We start from the raw sequence: 23132 nt of genomic DNA, 5'->3' as shown, positions 1-23132 counted from the left end.
TTTCTACAACACCATTTTGTTCTGGCGTACGAGCTGATGAGAAGTTCTGAGAGATGCCAGTATCAGCACAAAATTTCTCCAGAGTTGCATTCTGGAATTCTGTTCCATTATCACTTCTTAGCTGACACACTTTATGCTTGTGTTTCAGTTCAATTTGTTTGATGTGACTGATGATTTCAGCAGCAACATCACTTTTAGACCTTAAAAGGATAACCCAAGAGTATCTGGTATATTCATCAACAATTACCAGGGTATATCTTTTACCAGCAAGTGTCTGAACGTTCACTGGACCAAAGAGGTCCATATGAAGCATATGAAGAGGTTCAGTTATGCTAAAATTCTGCTTGGTCTTCTTAAAACTGGCTCGCTTCTGCTTTCCCTTTTCACATCCTAGACATGGCATTTCCTTTATGAAGGAAACTGAAGGTATTCCATCTGCAAGTTGTTTTCTGGACAACTTGTTAATATTTTTGAAATTTAAATGGGATAACCTTTTGTGCCATAACCAGTTTGTGTCTTCATCAGCCTTTGTATAGAAACATTGCTCTGAATGTGAGCTTTCCATATTCATTACATACACATTCCCTTTTCTGGGAGCAATCGATACTACCTTCCGATCTTTGTTAAATACGATGCCCTGAGAGATATTAAACAACACCTGGTAGCCATCATCACATAGTTGGCTCATACTTATTAGGTTATATTTCAAACCATTAACATAAGCCACCTGTCTGAACTTGACTTGACCATTATTCAGAACACCATACCCTTCAGTCTTTCCACAACCATCATTCCCAAAAGTAATGGAGGGTCCATCAGAAATGGTGAACTCCTCCAGCAAGGTCACATCCACCAGATTAGTTAGTTAGATTTGGGAACCCATCGACTGATGGGTTCTCTGGATCCAGCCTTGTGGACCCCTGTTGGTATTTGGTCGAGTTCATGTTTTTCAACATTGGGTTTATCAAAAATCACTGGAACAGATAGTTCAGAAACCTTTTTCTTTTTCTCTCTGGAAGAGACATTTTTATTTTTCTTGGAAAATGGTTTTGAAATTTGTTTTGGACTAGACGAAGTACCCTCAAAATTGTTCAGTCTTACATTACAACTTTGAACTTGACGAGCCAGTAGTTGAAACTGGCTTTCCAACCTTAACAAAATTTCATTTTCAGATGACTCCTTAGCCTTTCCAGATGACTGGACTTTCGGCTTAGGAGGACTGGGATTCTTCTTCTTAATCTGGGGATTTTTGAAAACAGTCTGTGGCAAAGATTTTTTGTCTTTCTTTTTGACTGGAGCACTCATCTGGGGTACTCCAGTAGTAATCACTTTGATATCAGCTGGAATTATACATGCCTTGGGTGTGGTTGGTTCATCATAAATTGTTTCTGGACGGGCCTTCTCTGGCAATTTATCAAGTACAGGAATTAAGGCAGCAGCATGAATGTTTCCATCTTGAAATGCACGTTTTTGTGATGGATATTGATTCACTGCTGCATCACAGGGTTTTTTGGTTTCAAGCCAAGATTTTACAACTTGTTTTTCACTTTCTAAAACTCTTTCTAATTCCTTTTTTTCTTGACAAAGTTGTTCAGTTACCAACACCTGGGCTTGAAATGCCAGTTCAATATCTTGAAGTTCTTTTAGTTTAGATTTTAAAACAAAGTTTTATGAGGAATCAGTTTCAATACCATTTAAGCTATCAAATCTAACAGTTTCCACAAACTTTAAATCTGAACTTAGAGCTTCAGCAATATCTAGTTTCAATTCTGGATCAGTTTCTTTATCATAATCACTAACCTTCTTGATCACAATGTCTACCCATCTGCCAGATGTGACATTATCCTTCACAAGATGCTCTTCATTAGCCAGAGCCATATAACAATAATCTCTTTCCTCCTCTTCATTGACTGATGAGTCATCAGAGGGAATCCATTCTTCTTCAGCAACCATGCACTTATTATTATTGTTATTTTCCATTTGTTGTGCCATAAGTGCAATCTGAGCCTTAAGCTTTTTGTATTTATGCTTATAATTATCTTCAGGCTTGTTATAAGAAGTTGGTGGACCAGATTGTGAGACATAATGACTGGACTTGCATTCTTTCATGAAATGACCTTTTCTGCCACACTTAAAGCATGTCAAATTGGTCTTATCAGTGGAAGAACTGGGTGCATTGTGTCCAGTGGGTCTATTGGCTCTTGCTTTAAAACGGTTAAATGTTTTAGCAATCATGGCCATCAGATCATCACTGTCATCTTCCTCACAATCTGGAGAGATGTTATTAGTAACTCCAGACTCCATAAGATCAGACATCATCTTCTTCATTGAGAATACATTCTCTGAAGATAATAAGGTTGCACATGGTGGCCCAGAATGACTGGTCACAACAGCATGGTCTGATGCATGGTTTAAAGCATCTTTTTCAGCCTCAATTCTTTGAGCTTGGTTTTCTTCAGTAAATCTAAAAGGACCATACAGAGTTGAAAGTGTATGTGTGTGAAGTGTTTTTCCTTGTCTTAAAACCAAAATCATATGAGACCATTTAGTAGGAAGAATATCACAAAACTTTTCCAGAAGTATATCCTTGTCTTTATTGACACCAAGAGCCCTTAACTGGTTTACAATTGACATGAATCTGGTATAAGTACCAGTTAATGATTCATTGGGCAAAGCAAAAAATGACTCATACTTCTTATTTAAAGAAACCTTTCTGGTGCTAACAGTGTCATCACCTCCTTCACACTGGTTGACTAATTCATCCCACAATACTTTCGCATTGGGATAAAGAATTAGTGTGGGAATAAGAGTTTCTGGAACAGCCCCGAGGATCATGTTTCTGAGAAGTGTATCGTGAGATACAAGTCTCCTCTCCTCTTCAGACCAATGTTCTTCTCTCTTTTCCCTCCCAGTCCTTGAACCACTTGGATCAAGGATTGGATTAATAGGATTTCTGGGAATATAAGGTCCTTCATTTAAAGTTTTTAACATATTCCTATCAATACCAGTAACATGAAGTAAAACTCTTGCTTTCCACGTACTAAATTCCTCATCCATCCCACTGAATTTGGGACAGGGAATATTAGAATAATGCACATGCACATGTAGAGAAACAAGAGGAGGAGGAGGTGGTGGATTATTGTTAACATTACGAGGTGAAACAGGAGGGTCAATATTAGCATTAGTTTCATTAGAGTCAGATCCAACACCTTGTGTATTTTCTGGGATTGCCATCAGTTAATAGCAGATCTAGTAATTATTTTAGCGACCTACTCTGATACCAATTGTGAAGTCCCTCACCGATGGTTTAACCCACGAGTATAAAATACAACAAGTCAAGTATGCACTAGATGAGGACTAGTATTTATGTAAATATAAATGCAAGAATATAAATAAGTAAATACAGGACTTAAGCAATAAATAAGCAAGTTAAATAAAGGTGGAACATGAAAGTAATTTTCAATGTGTATTTTATTTATTGATGTATAAACAAAATACAAGGTTGTTGAGGAACCTAAATAATACCAAAGTAAGTATCTAAACAACCTTATGAATTACAAGTGATCTATACTTGCTAAATAATCTCCTTGATCGAAATACTTAAAGTTGCGAAGTATAATTGTTTGGATCGAGAGTATTTAGACAAGTTCACCAAATTGCAAAAGTAATTTGAAAGAGGAAAATGACTTAGTATTTATAGGCAAAATAATCTCTACGGTGATTATTTTGCCGTACAAATGTGGTTGGGAGCATCTAAGGAACTTTGGTATTTTCTTTAAATGCAATACTAAAAGTACAAAGATAAAGTCACATTGATAGTGACTTGTCACCTTTTAGCTAACCACTTTTACACGCGTGTAAAACCTTTACAAGGGACAAAAGAGATATCCAGGTAAAAGCGTGTAAAGGCATAAAGTCAATTCCTCGTAATCAGTGTTTAGACTTGTAAGGTCTAGAACACTGACAAGGACTCCAGTTGTTGATTTGGTAAGTCTGCCAGTGGGCTCCGCCACATGTCAGTCTTCTTCTTCAAACTTCAGACTTTGTCTTCAGTGAGAATGTTCTTCAGTGGAGTAGATCTGGACTGGAGTGAAGTTCAATAAGCAAATCTGAAAGACTCTAGATTTCCTGTACAAGTAGACGCTTACTGGACTTCCAAAATTTCTGGACAAATCTTCAGGATTACTCCAGTCTTCAAGTCTGGAGCTAGTCCAATAAAAACTGGACCTAACACACCTAACTATACCATAGTCTAATCTGGGGGGGCCATTGATTGTCATGGTTTGTTTGGATGGTTTGGGAGAGTTTCATGGGGTGATTTGTGAAATATTCTTGTTCATGAGAATGCGTAAACGGCGGGTTAAGTTAAAGAAAGTTTTCTTGGATTGTTCAAACAAAGAAAGTGAGATGTTATAGACATGTTATCATTGTAAGAGGGTATTTATTAGTAGAGTAAAAATGGTTCAAGAGAATTGAAAAAGAGAAAAAGAACTTCGGCTACTAGTAAGTATTTCTCATTTTCAAATGTCTAGAAAGTTTGTTGTATTATTATGGAAGACTTGGTTGATTGTAAGTTGTTTGAAGTTGATACACCACAATGGAATCGGGTTTTGCTTGATACTTGGAGGTGTGATCACGGGATGGCAGCTTAAAGGTTGGTGGTTTGTTGGCAATCAATGGTATGGGTTTAATTAGACTATTTTGTACATCCTCATATATACCATATACTTTTTCATTTTTTTCATTTCACCATTAACCTACGTCCATATACTCCATTTGTTCATATTCGTATACAGAGCCTTAGTTTAACTATACAACCACCCTTTATGCCTATTTTGACGATGTACTTGATCCTTGTGTCGTAATGGTGAAGTGACGATCCTAGTTCAAGCCTATGGTAAAAGAGTATATATCATGACTGAGCTATGAGTGATTCTTCATATATTTAACCCTGGAAGTAAGTTTTTTGGAGTAGAATGATATTGGTAGGATCGTTTGTTTCATTTATGCTTAGTTGATTATCGTGGCTTACAGATTGTTCAGGTATTGTCAAACCTTATCGAGTTTTCATTTAAGATTAAAACTGTTTCACCCGCTTAATTGTCATTTGACATGCTTGGTGTTACTTCTTTTTGAAACTTGTCACTTGTTTTGATAATTTGATGGTCAAGGAATGTTTTACTTACAGTTTGGAATTGCTTGAGGACAAACAATGCTCAAGTGTGGGGGCATTTGATGTGACTAATTTATACCCATTACCCACATCATTATTGGCCATATATTTATATGTTTTAAGTCGTTTTTGTGTGCATTTGGCGCGTTTATGGTGTTTGTTAGTGGTTTCAGGCTCTAAACAGGTTACACGTTCATTTGTTGCATATTTGGAAGACTTATTGGCCTGGAGGTGATCCATGATGTTGAGAGTTAATTCGAGTAGAAAAGAAGTTGTAATTTGGAATTTAAAAGTTGAAAACGAAGAAATCAATAAATTTGACTACGACGCAGTGGGCAATGTTACCAAGCCACTGCGCCGCAGTGGTCATCCATGCACGTGGAAGTTTTTGACCAGAGATATTTGGCTGTGCAGCAGTGGTTATCATTTAGCTTCATTGCGCCGCAGTGATCAAGCAAGTCAACGGAGACCAGTTAAAGGTGATGACTGCGCTGCAGTGAGGAAAGGAACTAGCCCACTGCACCGCAGTCCTCTAAGTTGAAGACGAAGTCTGGACAGTGATATTTGGCTGCGATGCAGTGGAGGGCATCACACGACCATTGCGTCGCAGTGGGAGGTCGGTCAACAAAAGTCAATGGCCGACTTAAGCCTTTATTTTTTAAGGGGTATAAATACAAACCCTAAGATGAATTTTTACGCATCCAAAGTCTTTCTAGGAGCTGCTCTATCAGGATTCTTCCTTCTCCAATCAAGTGAAACACTTAGGCGGACTCATCGAAGATATTACGGGCACCCATCTAGATCGTATTAATTACTGTCTTGCAATTTCTATTTTCTCAAACGATTGGTATTATATGTTCTTCTCTTTTATTGATTATTTTTGTTCATTGATCATGAGTGGCTAAACTGTTTATCATCCACCTTGATGAAACGAGACGGATAATGTGATTGCAATATTTTTAATTCAAAAGAGTTTATTCAATTATCGTTGTTCTGTGATCTTGATGGTTTTAATTCTTTTTATTAATTATTTTGATATTGGTTGCATATAATTCTTCGTTGGTGGTACCAGTTGAATGTGTATGTGATTTTAAAACGGTTACTTGTCTATGAGTAATTAGCACTAGTTCATGGTATGATAGTGAATGTCATTTTAAGAAAAGATTAATTTTGTCAACGTGATTGATAGCGGATGGTGGTACCACGTTGTTGTCACATAGGTTCAATTGGTAAGTCGGTAGTCAATAAAACTAATAGTTGGAAAAAGTTGTCTTTGCTTTGGTGGTATCGGCTTGGGTAATTCAACTAGCAGTTAGGTGAGTTGTTAATTTGTTCACGGTTGGTGGTACCACGTGAGCTCCTTAATCTTATCACGATTATCTTTAAACTCTAGAGAATATGATCTTAATTAAATGCAATCACATTTGAAGTTGAGGGAAGTCAAGGTGGATGACTTTTAATTATATTGTTTGAAGTTCTTCTTTATTTTATGCTATTTGCTTTGCAAACCATTTCAAATTTTCATTTTTAAAAGGATTTCGAGAGTAACACCCGTTTTTCAAACAACTTGTCTAACCATTCCCTGCGAACGATCTTGGATTTACCTCAATACTATATTACAAACGATTGGGCCCACTGCCCGTGAGTGCGTAGTAGTCAGTTTGTAGATGGTTCTTGTTTTATAAATTTAAGACTCGATTTAGCACATCAGGGCTCAAAGAGAAAAGGATAATATGATTAATTAGAAACTAATGACCTTCTCCAAGACCCTAATCCCGTTTTTTAGTTTGCACCTATGTCAAAACTAGTTCTTAGGCTTCCTTCTGGCTCATATTTAGCTCAAAACATGTAGATGCAGATTCGTTGTGACAATCGCAACATAGATTTGATTATCGTTTATGTTTTAGGAACTATGTTTGTAATCATTTAAATAAGAACTTGTGTTGATATTTAATGATCACAGTTGAACTTCAATATTATATCTGTTTATGTTTTGTATTGTGTTTGTGTGTTATATATTGTTTTGCAGGTACAAGAACATAGAATCAAGGTTTATAAGTGTCGTAGAACACTTGAACGATGATTAGATGTTATGTACGAGCCAAACGAAGCTAAACAAAGAGTCAAAGGTCGTCCCTCATGCTGACGTCATCAGCATGTAGGAACAACCTCGTGCTAACATCAGCACAAGGCAAGTCGATTGACTTATTGTTTCGGGCCTAATCTTCGATTAAGGCCTAAGCCCACACGATCCAATACTTAACTAGTATAAATACAAGACCTAATCTACGGAATTAGGTTAATCGTTTCTAATCATTTTAGATCGTTTTGATTATACACGAATCAAGGTTATTTGTTCCTTCGTGTGACCTCCTACACGAACTACAAGCCTTGTGCAACTCCTTGGGTTGGTTAATTGCTCATTAATCAGCAAAAGGCAATAGCAATCTAGTTATCTCAAGAGGATTCCGCACTCTTGACATAACGAATCACATCTTATTACGATCCACACAACAATAGGGCACCTTACAAAACACCTATTGGGAATACTTACAACACATTAAACACTTTAAGCACATCAAAAGGCATATAAAACATATCTTAAGCACTTTAGCACATTAATCATTAAGGCACCAAAGCCTGACACATATAAAACATTAAACACATATAGTCATTAAATCATTTATAGGCTTAACGGACACGTAATGTTGACTTAACGACTCAAGTCAAGCGTTAAGTAAAAGGTTTGGGATGTTACATGATTATAAATATTACACATAAGATTTTTCATATCCTCTCTTAGTTATATATATATACTAGTGCTCAGATTATTAGACGGGTAGTCTCAAAATATATTAATCAAATATAAAAAATTGGAATTCAAGTATATTGAATAGATACCGAATAAAATTAAAATACCTAAAAATAAACATTAAACGATTCAAATAAGGCAGAAAGTTGAATAAGTAATCGTAATAAACTAATGTTTCGGGGAATCATACTCATTATCAGAATTATCGATATCAAACGTAGGATCACCTTCTGATTGATTCGAGCAACCATTAATATGACCAATATCACAACTTAATCAATACAAATTAAAGAAGAAACATATGAAATTAACTCCATATAGATATTGATTCTAGTTTACCTTTTTTTCAACTTTAGTTAAATAAAAAGAGAAACAAAAAGTGTACATTATATAATCTGAAAAATACATACAAATTAATCAACAAATACCATCTTGAACGTTTTGATTTTCTTCAGGTTGTTCCACTTTGAAACAGTCCATACATGCATAACACGGAGTCGTAGATGATGGTTAACATGTGTTGTGTAACGCCCCGATTTTCAAACGGTAATATTTTATATATGATATTTTATTTAATAGTTAGTAAGGATAAATGAGTCATTACCTTATAAGAGTTTTAGTTCCAAAATGAAAAGGTAGACAAACAATAGGGGATAAAGTGTAACTAGTAGTATAAAATACCCTTAATTAAATTAAAACATAAGTAAAACACTAGAAACCTCTTGAATCTATGTAACATCCCAAAACTTTTTGACATTGACCGTTAACTTGCCGTTAGCGACCGTTAGTTAGTATGTGCTTTTGGTGCTTATGTGAATTAAATGATTAACGTGACATATGTGTTCAAGTGATTTAAAGTAAGGAAATTAATGTCGATAATGATTTATAAAGCCAATTAGTGTTCCCGATAGGATATAAGAGTTGTTAAGTGTCCCCGGTTGAGTTAAACGAGTCGTTAAGGGCCGAAACGAGTTGTCACGAAGTGCGAGGACCTAAATGTAAAGTTTCTAAAGTTTCCCTAGTATATATATGTCCTATTGGTCAACCTAAAGGCTGGAGAAACAGATCAAAACCCTAGAAAAGTATTTCACACAAAACCTAGGTAAAATCTTCAAGTTTTAGTTGATTTCGGGTGATTTCAGAAGGGTTTTTGCTAGCTTTTCGATCCATTAATCATACCTACAGGTAATATTTCAGTAATATAATGTTGATTAAGTTTTACAGTAGGTTTTATCTCTGTAAATTCGACCATGAGGGTTGGGATGGATTAAAGTCGATATTTTCGGGTAGAAACGACGTTTTCGTGAGTAAAATCGTTAATTGAGATGATTAACTGTATCAAGAAGCAAACTTTAATGATGAATAATGTTGTTGAGATGTATTAGAGTGTATTTCAGGTGGTTAATTGGAAACCCACTTGAGGTATTAAGTTTTTGATCAACACGTTACCAATTTTACATTTTTCGGGTGTCTTAATGAGTGAATCATTGTTGTATTTGATTCAAGGATCAATTGATGCATTCATTAGTTAAATTGAAACCTATTTATTGTTAATTTAATGTCTATAAGTCGTAGTTGGGTTTGGGATTCGTTTCGGGTCGGATTGGAGTTGAAACAAACATGTCGTGTAACATCCTAAATTTTATTGACTTAAAATTAATAGTAAGTGTAAGAATTTATTAAATTATCATGTTTTGACATTAAGTTAAAAATGTTTAAAAGTCAATTAAATTATATGCATTTAATATATCTATGACTAATGACTATAAATAATTTATGCGAGGGTCAACAAACCTCAAATAACTTCAGTAACTAATTTGAAAACATGTTAAAGAAAATATGAGAGTATATAATACGTGGTCTTAACCCAATTCACGTTAGGGTTTTGGCATTCATCATTATTTTGGAGGTCAACACACCAACACACCCTAAATGGGGAGCGGGTAATGAGTCGATAGCACGTTGCAATAAACGATACTTCTTGGAGAATAATGCATCGAGTCTATTAATGTGATGGGTGAAATAGGCAAGAATTAAAGGAGCGATTGGGATACCGATTTGTTACGGATCGATCAACATGATCACACATCACTTCACATTGCTTGGTGGACAAGTTAGATGGCGGATGCTTTTAAGGATTGAATTTCGAAAATAATGGTTAGTTACGTGGACAAGATAGGGTCGTGGTTAGACTTGCGGGTTCCTAAAATCATGCATATAACCCAAGCGAAGGTTAATTGACAAAGATAAGGAAGTAGCGAGAGGCTACCAGAAAAAGATAAGCTTCAAGGATTTGTCTCTTGTCTCGAATTCAACCATGTTTTTCGGGTTGTGATAGGCAATATCGTTGAGCAGGACACATTGTGAGTTTAATTTGTTGCCATTTATGGTGGTGGTGTTGATGCTGGAGTTTGGTTCCGTTACGTTGGAGTCATAAAATTCTAGTGATTATAATTGAAACTGCCAGGAATTGGTGGTTTTATATTGGTGTTAAGCAAAGAGAGTTCAAAGAGCAGGATCGAAAGTAGCAAACTGTTGGAAATTTTATGTAATAACATAGAATATCCAAGTTAATAGATATGTCAAAAAGAGTTAAAAGAATAATTAACTAATGTGAGTGTGTCCCACATTGGTAGAAGAATAAACATTAAGTATGTTTATAAAGAGGAGTGTTGGAGGAATTATAATTCCTTATAAGGGGCTACACCCCAAGTGAGCTAGGAGGGTGCGAAGCACCCGACGCGCCCGCGCCCGGGACCGGGGGCGTGGGCGATGAGGCGTAATGTGGCGTTTTAGTGGCGCACTTTGCACTGCTCGGTTATGGCTTACATGGCTCAATTGTGGCTAAGTGAGATGGCTTAAGTGGGATCCTTTGTTCCTGGTTTAACACCTGGAACAACACTTGCATTAGTTCAGCAAGTGACATCTGTTTTAATGTGTTGTTAACCTTCTAATGTTAACAGGTGTTTCCCACTTAACAAAATCTGATTTATATATGATTTGTAACTGATAAGAATGATAATAACAAGAACACTAACACTTTCTCCATCCTGGATCATCTACAATACTCTTTCTCTTTCACTCCTCTTCAAGAAGTTCTTGAAGGTAAATTCTGGGTTGTGGTTGACTCTGGCAGTACTAACTGCTTTGGCTATTGTACCCTGGGAAACTGTCGGGTTCACTTGGGTGGCCCGAAATCAGTTTTAAGGGACCTTGGTTTAACCATATCCTCAGCCCGTTTTTATCTTTCTTTCTGTTTCTGTTTTATTCTTTATTTTGTTTTCTTGTAATGTTTTGTACTACTTTCTTTACTTGTAGTTTTGTTGTTGTAATTCGAATGTATTTTCAATAATATTGTTGTTTTCTTGAATGGTGTTCAATCAGCAACATGGATAAGTGAAGTGTTCAAAGGGGTTCCCTTAGCAATTTCGCGGCAATGTTACAAGTCTCGACTTGGTTTTGTTAGAAGGTATATATATAACTTGTTCTTCGTTTTGAAATAGAAGTTTCTTATATATTAACGAGACTTGGGAGTTTTGGCAAGCCTCGAGTAATTAGTAATAAACTTAATATGTGAACTTATATGGTCATCATTTATAACGCGCAGAGTCTTGCTTTCTAACTGATACGTGTAAGGCCGATTCATAACATGCTCATTTACTTTGAAAAAGAAAGTTAACTACTGAGATACATGTGACCGTTTATGTATTTTTAAAGGAAGGGTGATCAGATAGTTATTAGTTTATGTATAGTTAACATCGAAGTTAATGTAGTAAACATACATTACTAAAAGATGATGTTTTATGTGAGCTAGTAAATATAAAATAATAGATAGATTCATGCATGAATACGTGGAGTAGTAGTCATGTTTTAGTTTAAAACAAGTATTTATGGTGCTTTTACCATGAAGCTTTTAATCTAGTTTCATAAGATAAGTTTTAAGATAAACAGTGCATGTTAATCTAGCTAAAAGGTTTGATACTCGAGAAGCTTGACCAACTAACCATGGCATTTTATAAGATGCGTATTGTGTATTGTGTGAGTCTTGTGGAATTCGGTATGTGTGTAGGAAACTTCACAAGGCGTGGATGACTTTGTTAGAGAATTCAGGTAAGATAACATCTTTTATCACATGAGGGACAACAAAACATGGTTTTCATAAGTTAACTTCCCCAATACGAATGTTTGTATGTTTATATGTATTCGGGAATGATTGGGAGGTTATTATGGGAAATACTATGATTACCATTAATGATGAATGGTAAGCTTATGCATGCTATAATGAAAAGAAATATGACATGATTATATGATGTTACCATGATATAACGATATGATGTTATGAATGATATGTTGATATAAATATAAAATGATATGACGATGTGATTCTAATATGTGATGACGATATGATGATGTATGTATGTCAAATGATTACTTGCATGGCTTGAACACCTAGTCACTAGACTTCTATAGGTTTGCCATGACACGTACACGATTAAGGGCCCTAAAGTAAAGAAAAGATGTATGTGATTAGTTTAGGTGAAAATGTAGCCTAAGCAAATATAATCATGTAAAGTTGTGTTATTCGGAGCTACTTGTGTTAAGCTTAACCCATGCTAGTTCTTCGGAGCTAGTGTGTACGTGGTCACGTGGTGTGGGAATCTAGATACCTCCCATGGCATAGTTATGTTTGAGTGTATCCGGGTGGAGTAACTAACCACTACACGTGCAAAGTTCAAACTGTATACTCAGTTGGATCGACTTTGTCTTTCCTTAACGACGACGATGGACCACCGAAAGGTCTACCCATCAAGTCTGGTGTGAGGTTCCCAAGTTAGGTCCTACAACCGCCTTCACATAACCACACATCCTAAGTAAGTGGCCTATGTCTAGGAAAAGAAAGTAAAGAAAAGAAAGAAAAGAAAAGAAAAGAAAAGTAAGAAAGAAAGTAAAGCTTTATGATAATAGGCACAATTAGGACTACGATAAATTCCAAATGTCTTAAGTTATGTATGTTGCTTTAATGATTGATGGTATGATTTGCTAAAGTATGATACGATAGACACCATAGTAATGTGGTGATCTTCACATGGTATGTCAAATATGTGATATTAACGATTATGAAAGGTTTTTGTTAATATATAAAGAATTGGCAACGTTTTCTTAAACTCATGTTATCTTACTTAGCTTTTAAAGCTAACACTTGATCTTTTGGAAAACATTGTTCCCTCAGGTTAAACAGGTTGAGCTAGTGAAAGACTTAGCTTGGTGAGACGGGTAGTTGCCATGAAGAAGACATATTAGTTTCCCTGCTTAGTCATTTATGTTATCCTTAATCATGATTGGCTACTTTAATATGACTTATGTATTATTTATGTTGGTGCCAAATCTGGATTATCTTATACTATTTTAATGATATGTATGTTGTAACACCATTTTTATAATGAGCTATCCGTTAAGGGTTAGTTATGTTTTAATGATTCTGTTTTCCGCATTTTTAAACGTCGTTAGGCAAAAGCTTTTGAAAATCCAGATTTTAAAATGACGGGTGTTACATGTTGAGTATGATTGAGGGATTCTGTGCGGCGCATGTACTTCATGCGGCGCACAAAAGCACATTTTCTGAAGTCTGGTCGATTTTGGGGGTCTTTGTGCGGTGCACAAATGAGATCAGGAGGTTTGGGAGATTGGTTTGTGCGGTGCACAAAAGACCTGAATTCCATTTTAGTCTCGTTTCTACCATTTATTGATCCTATACTCATTCTATGTAGTTAGAAACACAAACAAGACACATTAACTTTGCTTATTGATCGTTGTGCTCGTCATCAGGTAAGATACATGACTTTTCTCATGCTGGAGGCACAACAAAAGTAGTTTTCTATAATTAACCTCTTAATCAGATTATCTTATATGTGTTGGGTTTTCCGGGTTATGCGGGAGGTTATGTGGGAATGTATGCATGTTGAAATGATTTATGTTGATATGATGATGTTTAAAATAGTTGTAAATATGTTCATATGAAGTATGATGCTTATAATTACGTTGCCATGATATGTTTAAGATACGTGTTGTTGATAATGTCGTTGATATGCCTTAATGTTGATATGTGATGGCGTGTATGTGGGACTTAAGTATGATATGTCTAGTTCACTAGATACATTTGGGAATTGCTATGAGTTATACACGTTAGTGGGATTAAATGCAAAGTAGACGTGGGACTAATTAGGTAACGATTCTACCTAATGTTAAAGTAAAATGTGAGATGTGGAAAACCATTCCAGCCCTAGTGTTAGTGCGTAAAAAGTAAGAAAGATATAAATACGCGGAAAATGCTATAGCTAAATACGTGAGATTGACGTGGGAAGTGTTAAGCTTAACCCGTGCTAGTTTATGCCAAGCTAGTGCGTATGTGGTCGCTTGAGTGGCTCCTTGCGGCATAGTTACGTAGGACTAGTATTTCCGGGTGGAGTGACTAACCACCAATGTTAAAAGCATGACGGGATAATATGGAAATGGCATTGCCTTTCCTAAAAGTTAAGACGTGGGAAATCGTGCTAGTTGTAAAGCTAGTGCGTAATATGTAAATTGATTAAAGATGTAAGACGTGAGAATAAGTTGATTAAGATAACTATAAGAATATGTGGGAAAGATGTACATGTAATTTAAGACGTGGGATTACAAGGTGACGTGAGATTTAATAAGATATGTTGAGACGTGTGATAAGAACGATGGATAGGCACAATTAGAAGTATATATCCTACATGTGCTATACATATATGTGTGATATGTTTATGTGTGATATGTAATGACATGAGATGAAGATTGCGTTATAAGTATGTTAATTTAATATGAAAATACATTTGCGTAGTAAGTATATGTAGATATGATTTGAAGATATGTTTGCGTTGCAAGTATATGTTGATATGATATGAAATGTGAACGGATGTGGGAAAAAAGGTAAGGATGGGAAGATCTTTTGATGTTTGTGGATGATATGTAATGTGATCATGATTTAATATATATATATTCGAAGAAGTTTTATGAAAGTAAAATGAAGAACGTTTTATAAATGTGTGTATCTTACTTAGCTAATATATTAGCTAACACTTTCTTTTATGAAAATGTTGTGTCCTTCAGGATAAGCAGGTATAAGCTAGTGAAGTGTGTGGATCGTGAGATGGGTAGAAGAATAAAGGAAGATATAGCATTAGTTTCCTGATGCTTAGACTTCACCTTTAGCCGTTGTTTGACTACTTTATTTATGACTTATGTTTTATGTATTCATGAGTGGCATTTATGTTGGTGGCATAACTTGGATTTATCATTTATTGTTGTGACAATACGATTTAGTAACACCACTTTTATGAAAGGTACCGTCTGGTTACGGTCGGGGCAGTTTTATATGTACATTTTCCGCAAAGGTTGAACGCCATTAGGCAAAGTTTTTGTAAATCCAGGTTTTTAAAATGACGGGTGTTACAAGTTGGTATCAGAGCAATGGTTTAAGTGAACCAAAGACCGACCAAAAGCCTTAGGTTTTGGACTTAAACCGTTAGGGACTAATTAGGCTTAAGTAGGAATGCTTTAGCCTTAAGATGAAATGCATGTAGGACCGGATGGGTTGAGTGTGAGAGTAATATTAAGGCTTAACATGTATTTGTTGTTGATATGTTTGATTATGACGGTTTGCCTTATTCCTTCACTTTTCTCGCTTCCTACGTCGATAAATGTATTTGTTGCTACAATTGACGACCTCTTAAGGTAATGTTCAAATTCCTGGTAGAATGAATTGTGTCGTTCTGTTGTGTACGTTGCGATATATGCTAAGTGTGGTGATTGAAAGTGGATTATTCGATTAAATAGAATTCATCGTATCGAGTCTAACCCATCGGGTTAGTGACAAGGACCATGAAGGGAAAGAGGTTCGAAATGTCATGTATGTGATGCAAGTTGTAGTTGATCACGTTGAGAATGTGTTTGTGAAAGTTAACGAAACGAAGTTCGAGTTTGAAAGGAATAACAAGGAAGTTCAAGATGGGAGCAAGAGGTTTAAGGTTGATAGAATGCTGGATGGTCGATGTTTTGGTTGCTGTGTATGTGGATGGTATTCGGGCTAGTTATCGAGGTACTCTTGCAGGTGCTATCAAGGAATCAAAGAAGTTGGATGATGGTTATAAGCCCGATAAGACAAATGTGAAGACTGTGAATGATAAGAAGGTTGGATTTAAGAGAAGGTTAGATGAGTCATCAGATTCAGAAAAGAAGTTTATGAATGGTTCGACTTATGAGGGCAAGGATCACGGAAAAGCTATTAAGTGGTGTTCAATTTGTAGAGTTCATCACAATGGACTATGTTCGGAGAAAAATAGAAGATGTGATAGGTGTGGTAAGCAGGGACATATTGCTTCTAGTTGCAAAGACAATATTTAAGGTTACAAGTTAACTCAAGGAGTTGTAATATATAATCATAATAATGACTACAACATTTTTACGATCATATATTAAACATCTTAAGTCAAAGGCGTTAAGTATGGAAGTTTTCTAATATGAGCCTTTAGCGCTTAAGACCTTGTAATTGCTAGGATTGCATTTGATGATGTACAATTATAAAAATTCATGAAGTTAATAGACTGTTTGAAATTTTAGATGGATAATACTAATCAGGATTTAGGTGGCCCAAGTCATCATGATGCGGGCATAGAACATCATTCTAATGACGATGAACAGGTTGATGTTAATGATGATAGTATCTCAGCTCAGATAGGACGAGCCCTTCAGAATTTCGCACCTTACTTTACTCGTCAAATTCAGGATACTATGCAAAACATCGTTACTGGTGACATAACTACTATGATCAAAGAACAAGTTTCGTGCAAAACATCGTTACTGGTGACATAACTACTATGATCAAAGAACAAGTTTCTCTAGTTGTTCAGGAGGAGTTTGATAAGCGTTTTCCTCAAACTCAAGGAGGTTAGCCTAAAGTTCAAACCGTGGGAAGGGAAGGTACTCATATGGTAAAGACTACATCTCAGAAAGAGTATAACTTAAAAATTTTCACTATTTCCCATCCCCTTGAATATGATGGGGATCCTGATCCCATTGTTAATACTAATTGGATATCTGAGATTGAGGGTGCTTTCAGAATTACTAAATGCCTTCCCGAGTTAAAGACGATCTATGGTGCAAGTAGGTTAAGAGGGGGTGCTAAGCGGTGGTGGGATGAACAAATCAGAGTTAAAGGTGAGCTTTCATTTCTACCTTGTCTTGGGATGATTTTTAACAAGAATTCTATAAGTCTTTCCGTCCTGAAGCAAAAATTGCTAAACTTCGCGCTGAGTTCTCAACTACACCTCAAGGGTCATTAGACTTGAATTCTTTTAAAAATCAGTTTTTGGATAAAGTTCAATTCTTCCCAGAGTATCTCAATAGTGATGATTTGCTTAAAGAACATTTTCATAGGCTTCTCCGTACAGATCTGCGAAAATGCATTAGTCTTGTGCAGATGAAGTCTTTTACTGAGCTATACAATGTTTCTAGAGGTTTCAAAGTAGAGGATACTAGGACGGAAAATCTTCCACAAAAGAGGAAAATTGAGTTATTTCAAACGTCTAGTAAAAAGGTTGATGGAAACGGTACTTCTGGAGGCGGTGAGGAATGGAGTAGTGATTCCTCTCCGTGTCATACTGGTGGGAAAATGCATTTAAGTGAATGTTGGGCTGATGTGAGAAATTGTTATAGGTGTGGAAAACAAGGACATTTTATGAAGGGTTGTACATCTTAGTCACCATGAAAAATTGTTTGTTTTTATTGTCGTCAAGAAGGTCATAAGATTAGTGCATGTCCTTCCCTGCCTGAGGAAGTGAGGAAAGCTGAGTTAAGAAAGGAGAATGAAAGAAGATTTGTAAAGACGAAAGGGGTTCTGAAACGGAAAAACACAAGATATAGTTGAGGTGAAAAAGTGTCGGGTGTTGTGGCAGGTACCATTTTAATTAATTCCGTACCTAGTTAAGTTTTATTTGATTCCGATGCTAATTCTTTCGTAGTATATATATATAGTTTCTTCTGTTATCATGAAGTCTCTAATTTAAATAAATTGACTATTAGAATTAGAAATTGTTGATAAAAAAAATATAAAATAAAGTTGAGAATTAAGAATATCTAGATTGGAATATGAAAATTGTATAAAGTTAATGGAAGCATAGAGAAGGTTCGTAGTTCACGTAGGAACCCGAGTAGTAATAAATTACTTCCCATTGTGGCATATGGCATGGATCACGAGGTCGTGATCCTGTTTTAGTGGGGAAGAGTTGTAACGCCCCGATTTTTAAACGGTAATATTTTATATATGATATTTTATTTAATAGTTAGTAAGGATAAATGAGTCATTACCTTATAAAAGTTTTAGTTCCATAATGAAAAGTTAGAAAAACAATAGGGGATAAAGTGTAACTAGTAGTATAAAATACCCTTAATTAAATTAAAATATAATTAAAACACTAGAAACCTCTTGAATCTATGTGTGTGTCGTGGGTGTTGGCAGCAAAAGAAAAAAATAAAAAAGAAAAGAAAAGAAGGAGAAGAGAAACAGAATACATAATCTATCTATCTATCATCAATTCCATCTCTTTTCTTATTATAATTAAACCTTTAGCTTATAATAATAATAATCATAATAATAATAATAATAATAATCTTTCCTCTCTACTACTTCAAAGAAACTTTGGCTAGGGTTCATCAAAAAGAAATTTGAGGGTTTTCAAGTTTAGGAATTGTGATTACTTGAAATTTAAAGAAAGGTTGTTGATTATGGTCATCTAAGATTACTTGCAAGTTGTCGTTTGAAAGGTGTGTACAACTTATGCCTTATGTACATATTGCATATATGTTAACATATAGTAGCTTGATGAGAGAATACCATTTTATCAAGTATGTTTACTTATTTGATTATGCTTTGTGGAGATAATATGCATATAACGGTACCAAGTGTGCTTTGTGATAATTATGCTTGGTGGTTGGACTTATAGTATGTATACAATGGTAGTAAGTGTGTTTTGTGGTAATTTTGCTTAGTGATTGAGTGTAGTGATTGGGCTTAGTGATTGAGCTTAGTGGTTGGGCTTAGTGGTTGAACTTAGTGATTGAGCTTAGTAGTCGGACTTAGTGATTGACTGAGCTTAGTGGTAATTATGTATGGTGTTAATAGTATATTGTGGTAATCAACATGAAAAGAAAAAGATTAGATTTGGTAATGATTGTGTATAATGATAATTTGTGTTTAACAAAATTGTGGTTAAGGATTTTGTGTTTAGAGATGACGGTGTGAGTGATGATCCTGTTGAAAGGGTCATATAATGCAACTTATTGTATGAATATTTATTGATATGTGCTAGTTTATGGATGATATGTTGAACATATGTGTGCGTGTATATAGACATAACATGATTTGTACTCACTAACCATAATTAATTGCTTATATTTTTAGTTGTTTATATTTTTATAGGTTCAAGAAGATCACAGGATAAAGCCAAGTCGGATTAATTAGCTAGAGCCTTTGAAGTGAAGGTAGTATTAATTTGGTGATAGTTGATCCTTTTTGCTAGCTAAGATCTTGATCAAACGTTTGAAAATGTTGTCTTTTGTGTTGCGAAATGGTCAAATTTTAGTTTAATAGTTTTTGTCAAATGGTAAAGTGATGGTTTGTAACGTTTTGGTTGTGATCATTTGACTAGTTTATGTGATTAGTCAAATGATAGTTTGGCATACAATTGTAAGTGTTAGTTAAGTTTAGTAAGTTAAAGTAACATTTAGTTTGAAAATGGTTGAGTTAATTTGATTTCAATTTTTGTAAACTTTTACAGGTTTTGGTTGTTGACTTTACGAATAGGTCATGCCAAAAAAAATTTAAAATAAGAAGTCAAATTAAATAAGTTTTTCGTTTTGTGTTCGGGTCGTTACATGTTGGCTTAAGATCTTTCAGATGAACAAATGTGATCTTATTTTTTGTTGTTGAAGAGGAAGCCATAAGAAGTCTATAATGGACAACAAACTAAACTAAAAGAGATAATAATAACAATAACATAAGAATTCAATGTTAAATAATAATAATGATGATTAAATATGAACAAAGTATTTAAATAAAAAAACCTTTTTGGTAGTTGATCGTAGCTTTTTATATTTTTGGGCGTAGGTTTTTTTATGTTGAAAAGGGTTTTTTCCTAGGTGATATATATATATATATAAAATAACTAAGAAAGATTTTTTTTATTAAAGGTCAATCATTTATGTATTAAATAAATATTAAAAAAATAAAAATTTAATAAGAAGAGAGTATTAGACTAAAGGAGGGAAATAGAGGTGCCAAGTGTATCCCCAACCCCCCCTTTTAGTTAATATACTCGCCGACGACAGCTTTAGTTGTTGTCATCATTACTAGTGTCATCATCACCTGTTGCAGTCACCACCAAACCGTCACTACCGTCTTCGTCTTCGTCTTCGCATCATCGTATAGACATCTATCTACTATATTTATAACTTTTATATATCTATTTTATTCATTTCTTTATTTATAAAATCAAGAGCATATTATATTTTAATAAAGTATAGTAAAATTAAAATATAAAATATGAAAAGTATTTTGTAAGGTTTTTGACTTGAAAGGATCCATCTCAATTTGAATTTCAGTTCTTATATTTGTGGGGTATATTAATAAGGGTTTTCCGGAAGTCTTGAGTAGCATCCTAAACATTCGTTTAATTTAGGAACAATATGTCGTTCAAAACATATATAATTAAAATTACATATTTGAAATGACTTCTTTTAATGGCATAATATCATACTACTACTCCTACTTCTAAATTATGAATGTCTACGATGAAGTCTAAGACCATTGAAACCCCCGAATAAATATAATAATAATAATATAAGTATAAATATGTTTTAAGCATATCTTTTCTTTATAAATAATAAAAGAAAATTGTTATGACATGAGCATTTTACAAAAATAGCTTATGTGTCACCTCAACATTTTTTTCTTAAAGCTTAATTCTTTTTTATTTAACTTATTTATGATGTCATAAATACTTTCTTTTTTAAAATCTATTTTATTATTTATGATTTAACTTTTGTATAATATATATATATATATAGGGTAGAGATCCTGAAATAAGGTGTCTTAAGGAGAGAAGGGAGAGAAGGTCCTATAGGCCAATTAGAACGCGACATGTGTCAAAATGAAAAAAAAAACGCGGTGGCATTTTTGTAAATAAATCAAACTTTTGTCAGCCTGGTTTTGGGTCAGCTTGGGTTATGATCAGCTTGGTAGGTCAGCTTGGGTTCTGGGTCAGGTTGGGTGGTCAACTTGGTCTGGGTCAGCTTGGGTTCTGATTAGCTTGGTTGGTCAGCATGATCAGTTTGGTCAGATTTGGGTCACGGTCTGATTGGGTCAGCTTGGGGTCAGGTTGGGTTAGCTTGGGGTTGGGTCAGGTTGGGTCATCTTGAGGTTGGGTTGGGTCAGCTTGGGGTCTGGGTCCGGTTGGGTCAGCTTGGGTTGGGTCAGCTTGACACAATCTACACAGATGTAGATTATGGGTTTTGGGTCAGCTTGGGGTCAGGTTGGGTCAGCTTGGGGTTGGGTTGGGTCAGTTTGGGGTCTGGGTCAGGTTGGGTGAGCTTGGTTAACTTGGGTTGGGTCAGCTTGACACAATCTACACAAATGTAGATTATAAGTTTTGGGTCAGCTTGGGGTGAGGTTGGGTGTGAGTCCCTCGATAGCTATAGATCGCTCTCAAGATCGTCTATGATTATGTCGTGAGTGCGGAATCCTCACGAGATAACTAGTTTGATTAGTAAACTGGTATATCGCTAATTATCAAGTAAATATACAGCCGTATTGTGCTATCTTCGTTTCTATAAGCTATAGAACGAACTTAGGTGTCTGGAGTACTTGTATGTCGAACGTGATACTTATTTTAGGGTATTCGTTCGTATATATATATGTTTCAGGTCGAATTTGGGCTTGCTGGGCTTTGTTCTTACGAACTTAGCTGCCAGCCCATCTAACGAAGTTAATCTTCGTTTGTACCAAACGAAGTTTATCTTCGTTTGCCTCTAACGAAGATATACCTTATCTTCGTTAGATGTAATACTTGGTTATATTCCTAAGTGTTTCATTTTAAGGAATCCTAACACATATTATGTTTGTACTTGTATATCACACAACAAACATCATACATAACACATATATATATATACAACTCCAAAACATGTAATCGATCATTACCAAAACATAAAGTCCATAATCTATCAATTACATATATAGATACGACATAAATTAACATAATGTCTCAATCTAAACAACATATTAAATCTAAGTTGCTGTTGTCACATCAACGTGCATCAACAAACTCCCCCTTGACAGCAACACCTTCGATTTCTTAGTCTTCAAAATCTGATCATTCATCAAACAACAATCTTTTGCTATTTGCATGAATATCTTCATGTAAGCAGAGCTGAAGTATCTTACGATATCTACTTTCTTCATGCTTCCAAAATGGCAAAAACGAGCACTCCGTATCGTATAACTTCCTCAGATCATTTCTTGAGAAGTTCACCAGCTGCATAGGATCATAAACTCTTCTCAACAAAATCTGCTTCTTTGAATCTGCATACATTTTGGCTTCACCAGAATTTCGATCAATTTCCCAATTATCCATCTTGTCCAAGACATCTTGTGCCCATTTCTTGGCAGGAACCTTGATCATACATTTAATATCATGTTGAACAAACTCAACTGTTTTATCTGGCTTAACCACTTTTCTTCGATCTTGGCTCAATCTTAAATTGTGGTTTATCAGAATCTTTCATGTTCTTCCTTAACCAAAAATCTTTTCTAAGATTCTTACCAACAACATCAGCTAAGCCATCATCGCTTGGATTGATAATCCAGTTATTTCCAAGCTCATGTAAATCTTCTTCACACAAACTTCTGAAATGTCTCTCACACCATGCTAAGTACTGACAACCTTCTGGTCTTTTAAGCACAAACAACTTCAATTCATCATCATAAAACCAACTCCAGATGATTGTCTTGTACTTTGCAGCATCTTTATCTGAGATATGAGTCCAATACAAATTCGGTTTCCACGTTTC

General features: G+C 35.1%; 1 protein-coding gene across 1 annotated transcript; it reads left to right on the top strand.

Moving 5' to 3' along the window:
* Positions 1–16996: 16996 nt before the first annotated feature.
* Positions 16997–17766, top strand: LOC122609009. Its single transcript, XM_043782071.1, has 2 exons — positions 16997–17225; positions 17270–17766. The coding sequence occupies exons 1-2, from the start codon at positions 16997–16999 to the stop codon at positions 17764–17766; spliced, it is 726 nt and encodes a 241-aa protein (XP_043638006.1).
* Positions 17767–23132: the final 5366 nt, after the last annotated feature.

This window comes from Erigeron canadensis, chromosome 7 (genome assembly GCF_010389155.1).
Source record: "Erigeron canadensis isolate Cc75 chromosome 7, C_canadensis_v1, whole genome shotgun sequence".
Taxonomy (NCBI): domain Eukaryota; kingdom Viridiplantae; phylum Streptophyta; class Magnoliopsida; order Asterales; family Asteraceae; genus Erigeron; species Erigeron canadensis.
This window is presented reverse-complemented; position numbering and strand designations above follow the sequence as displayed.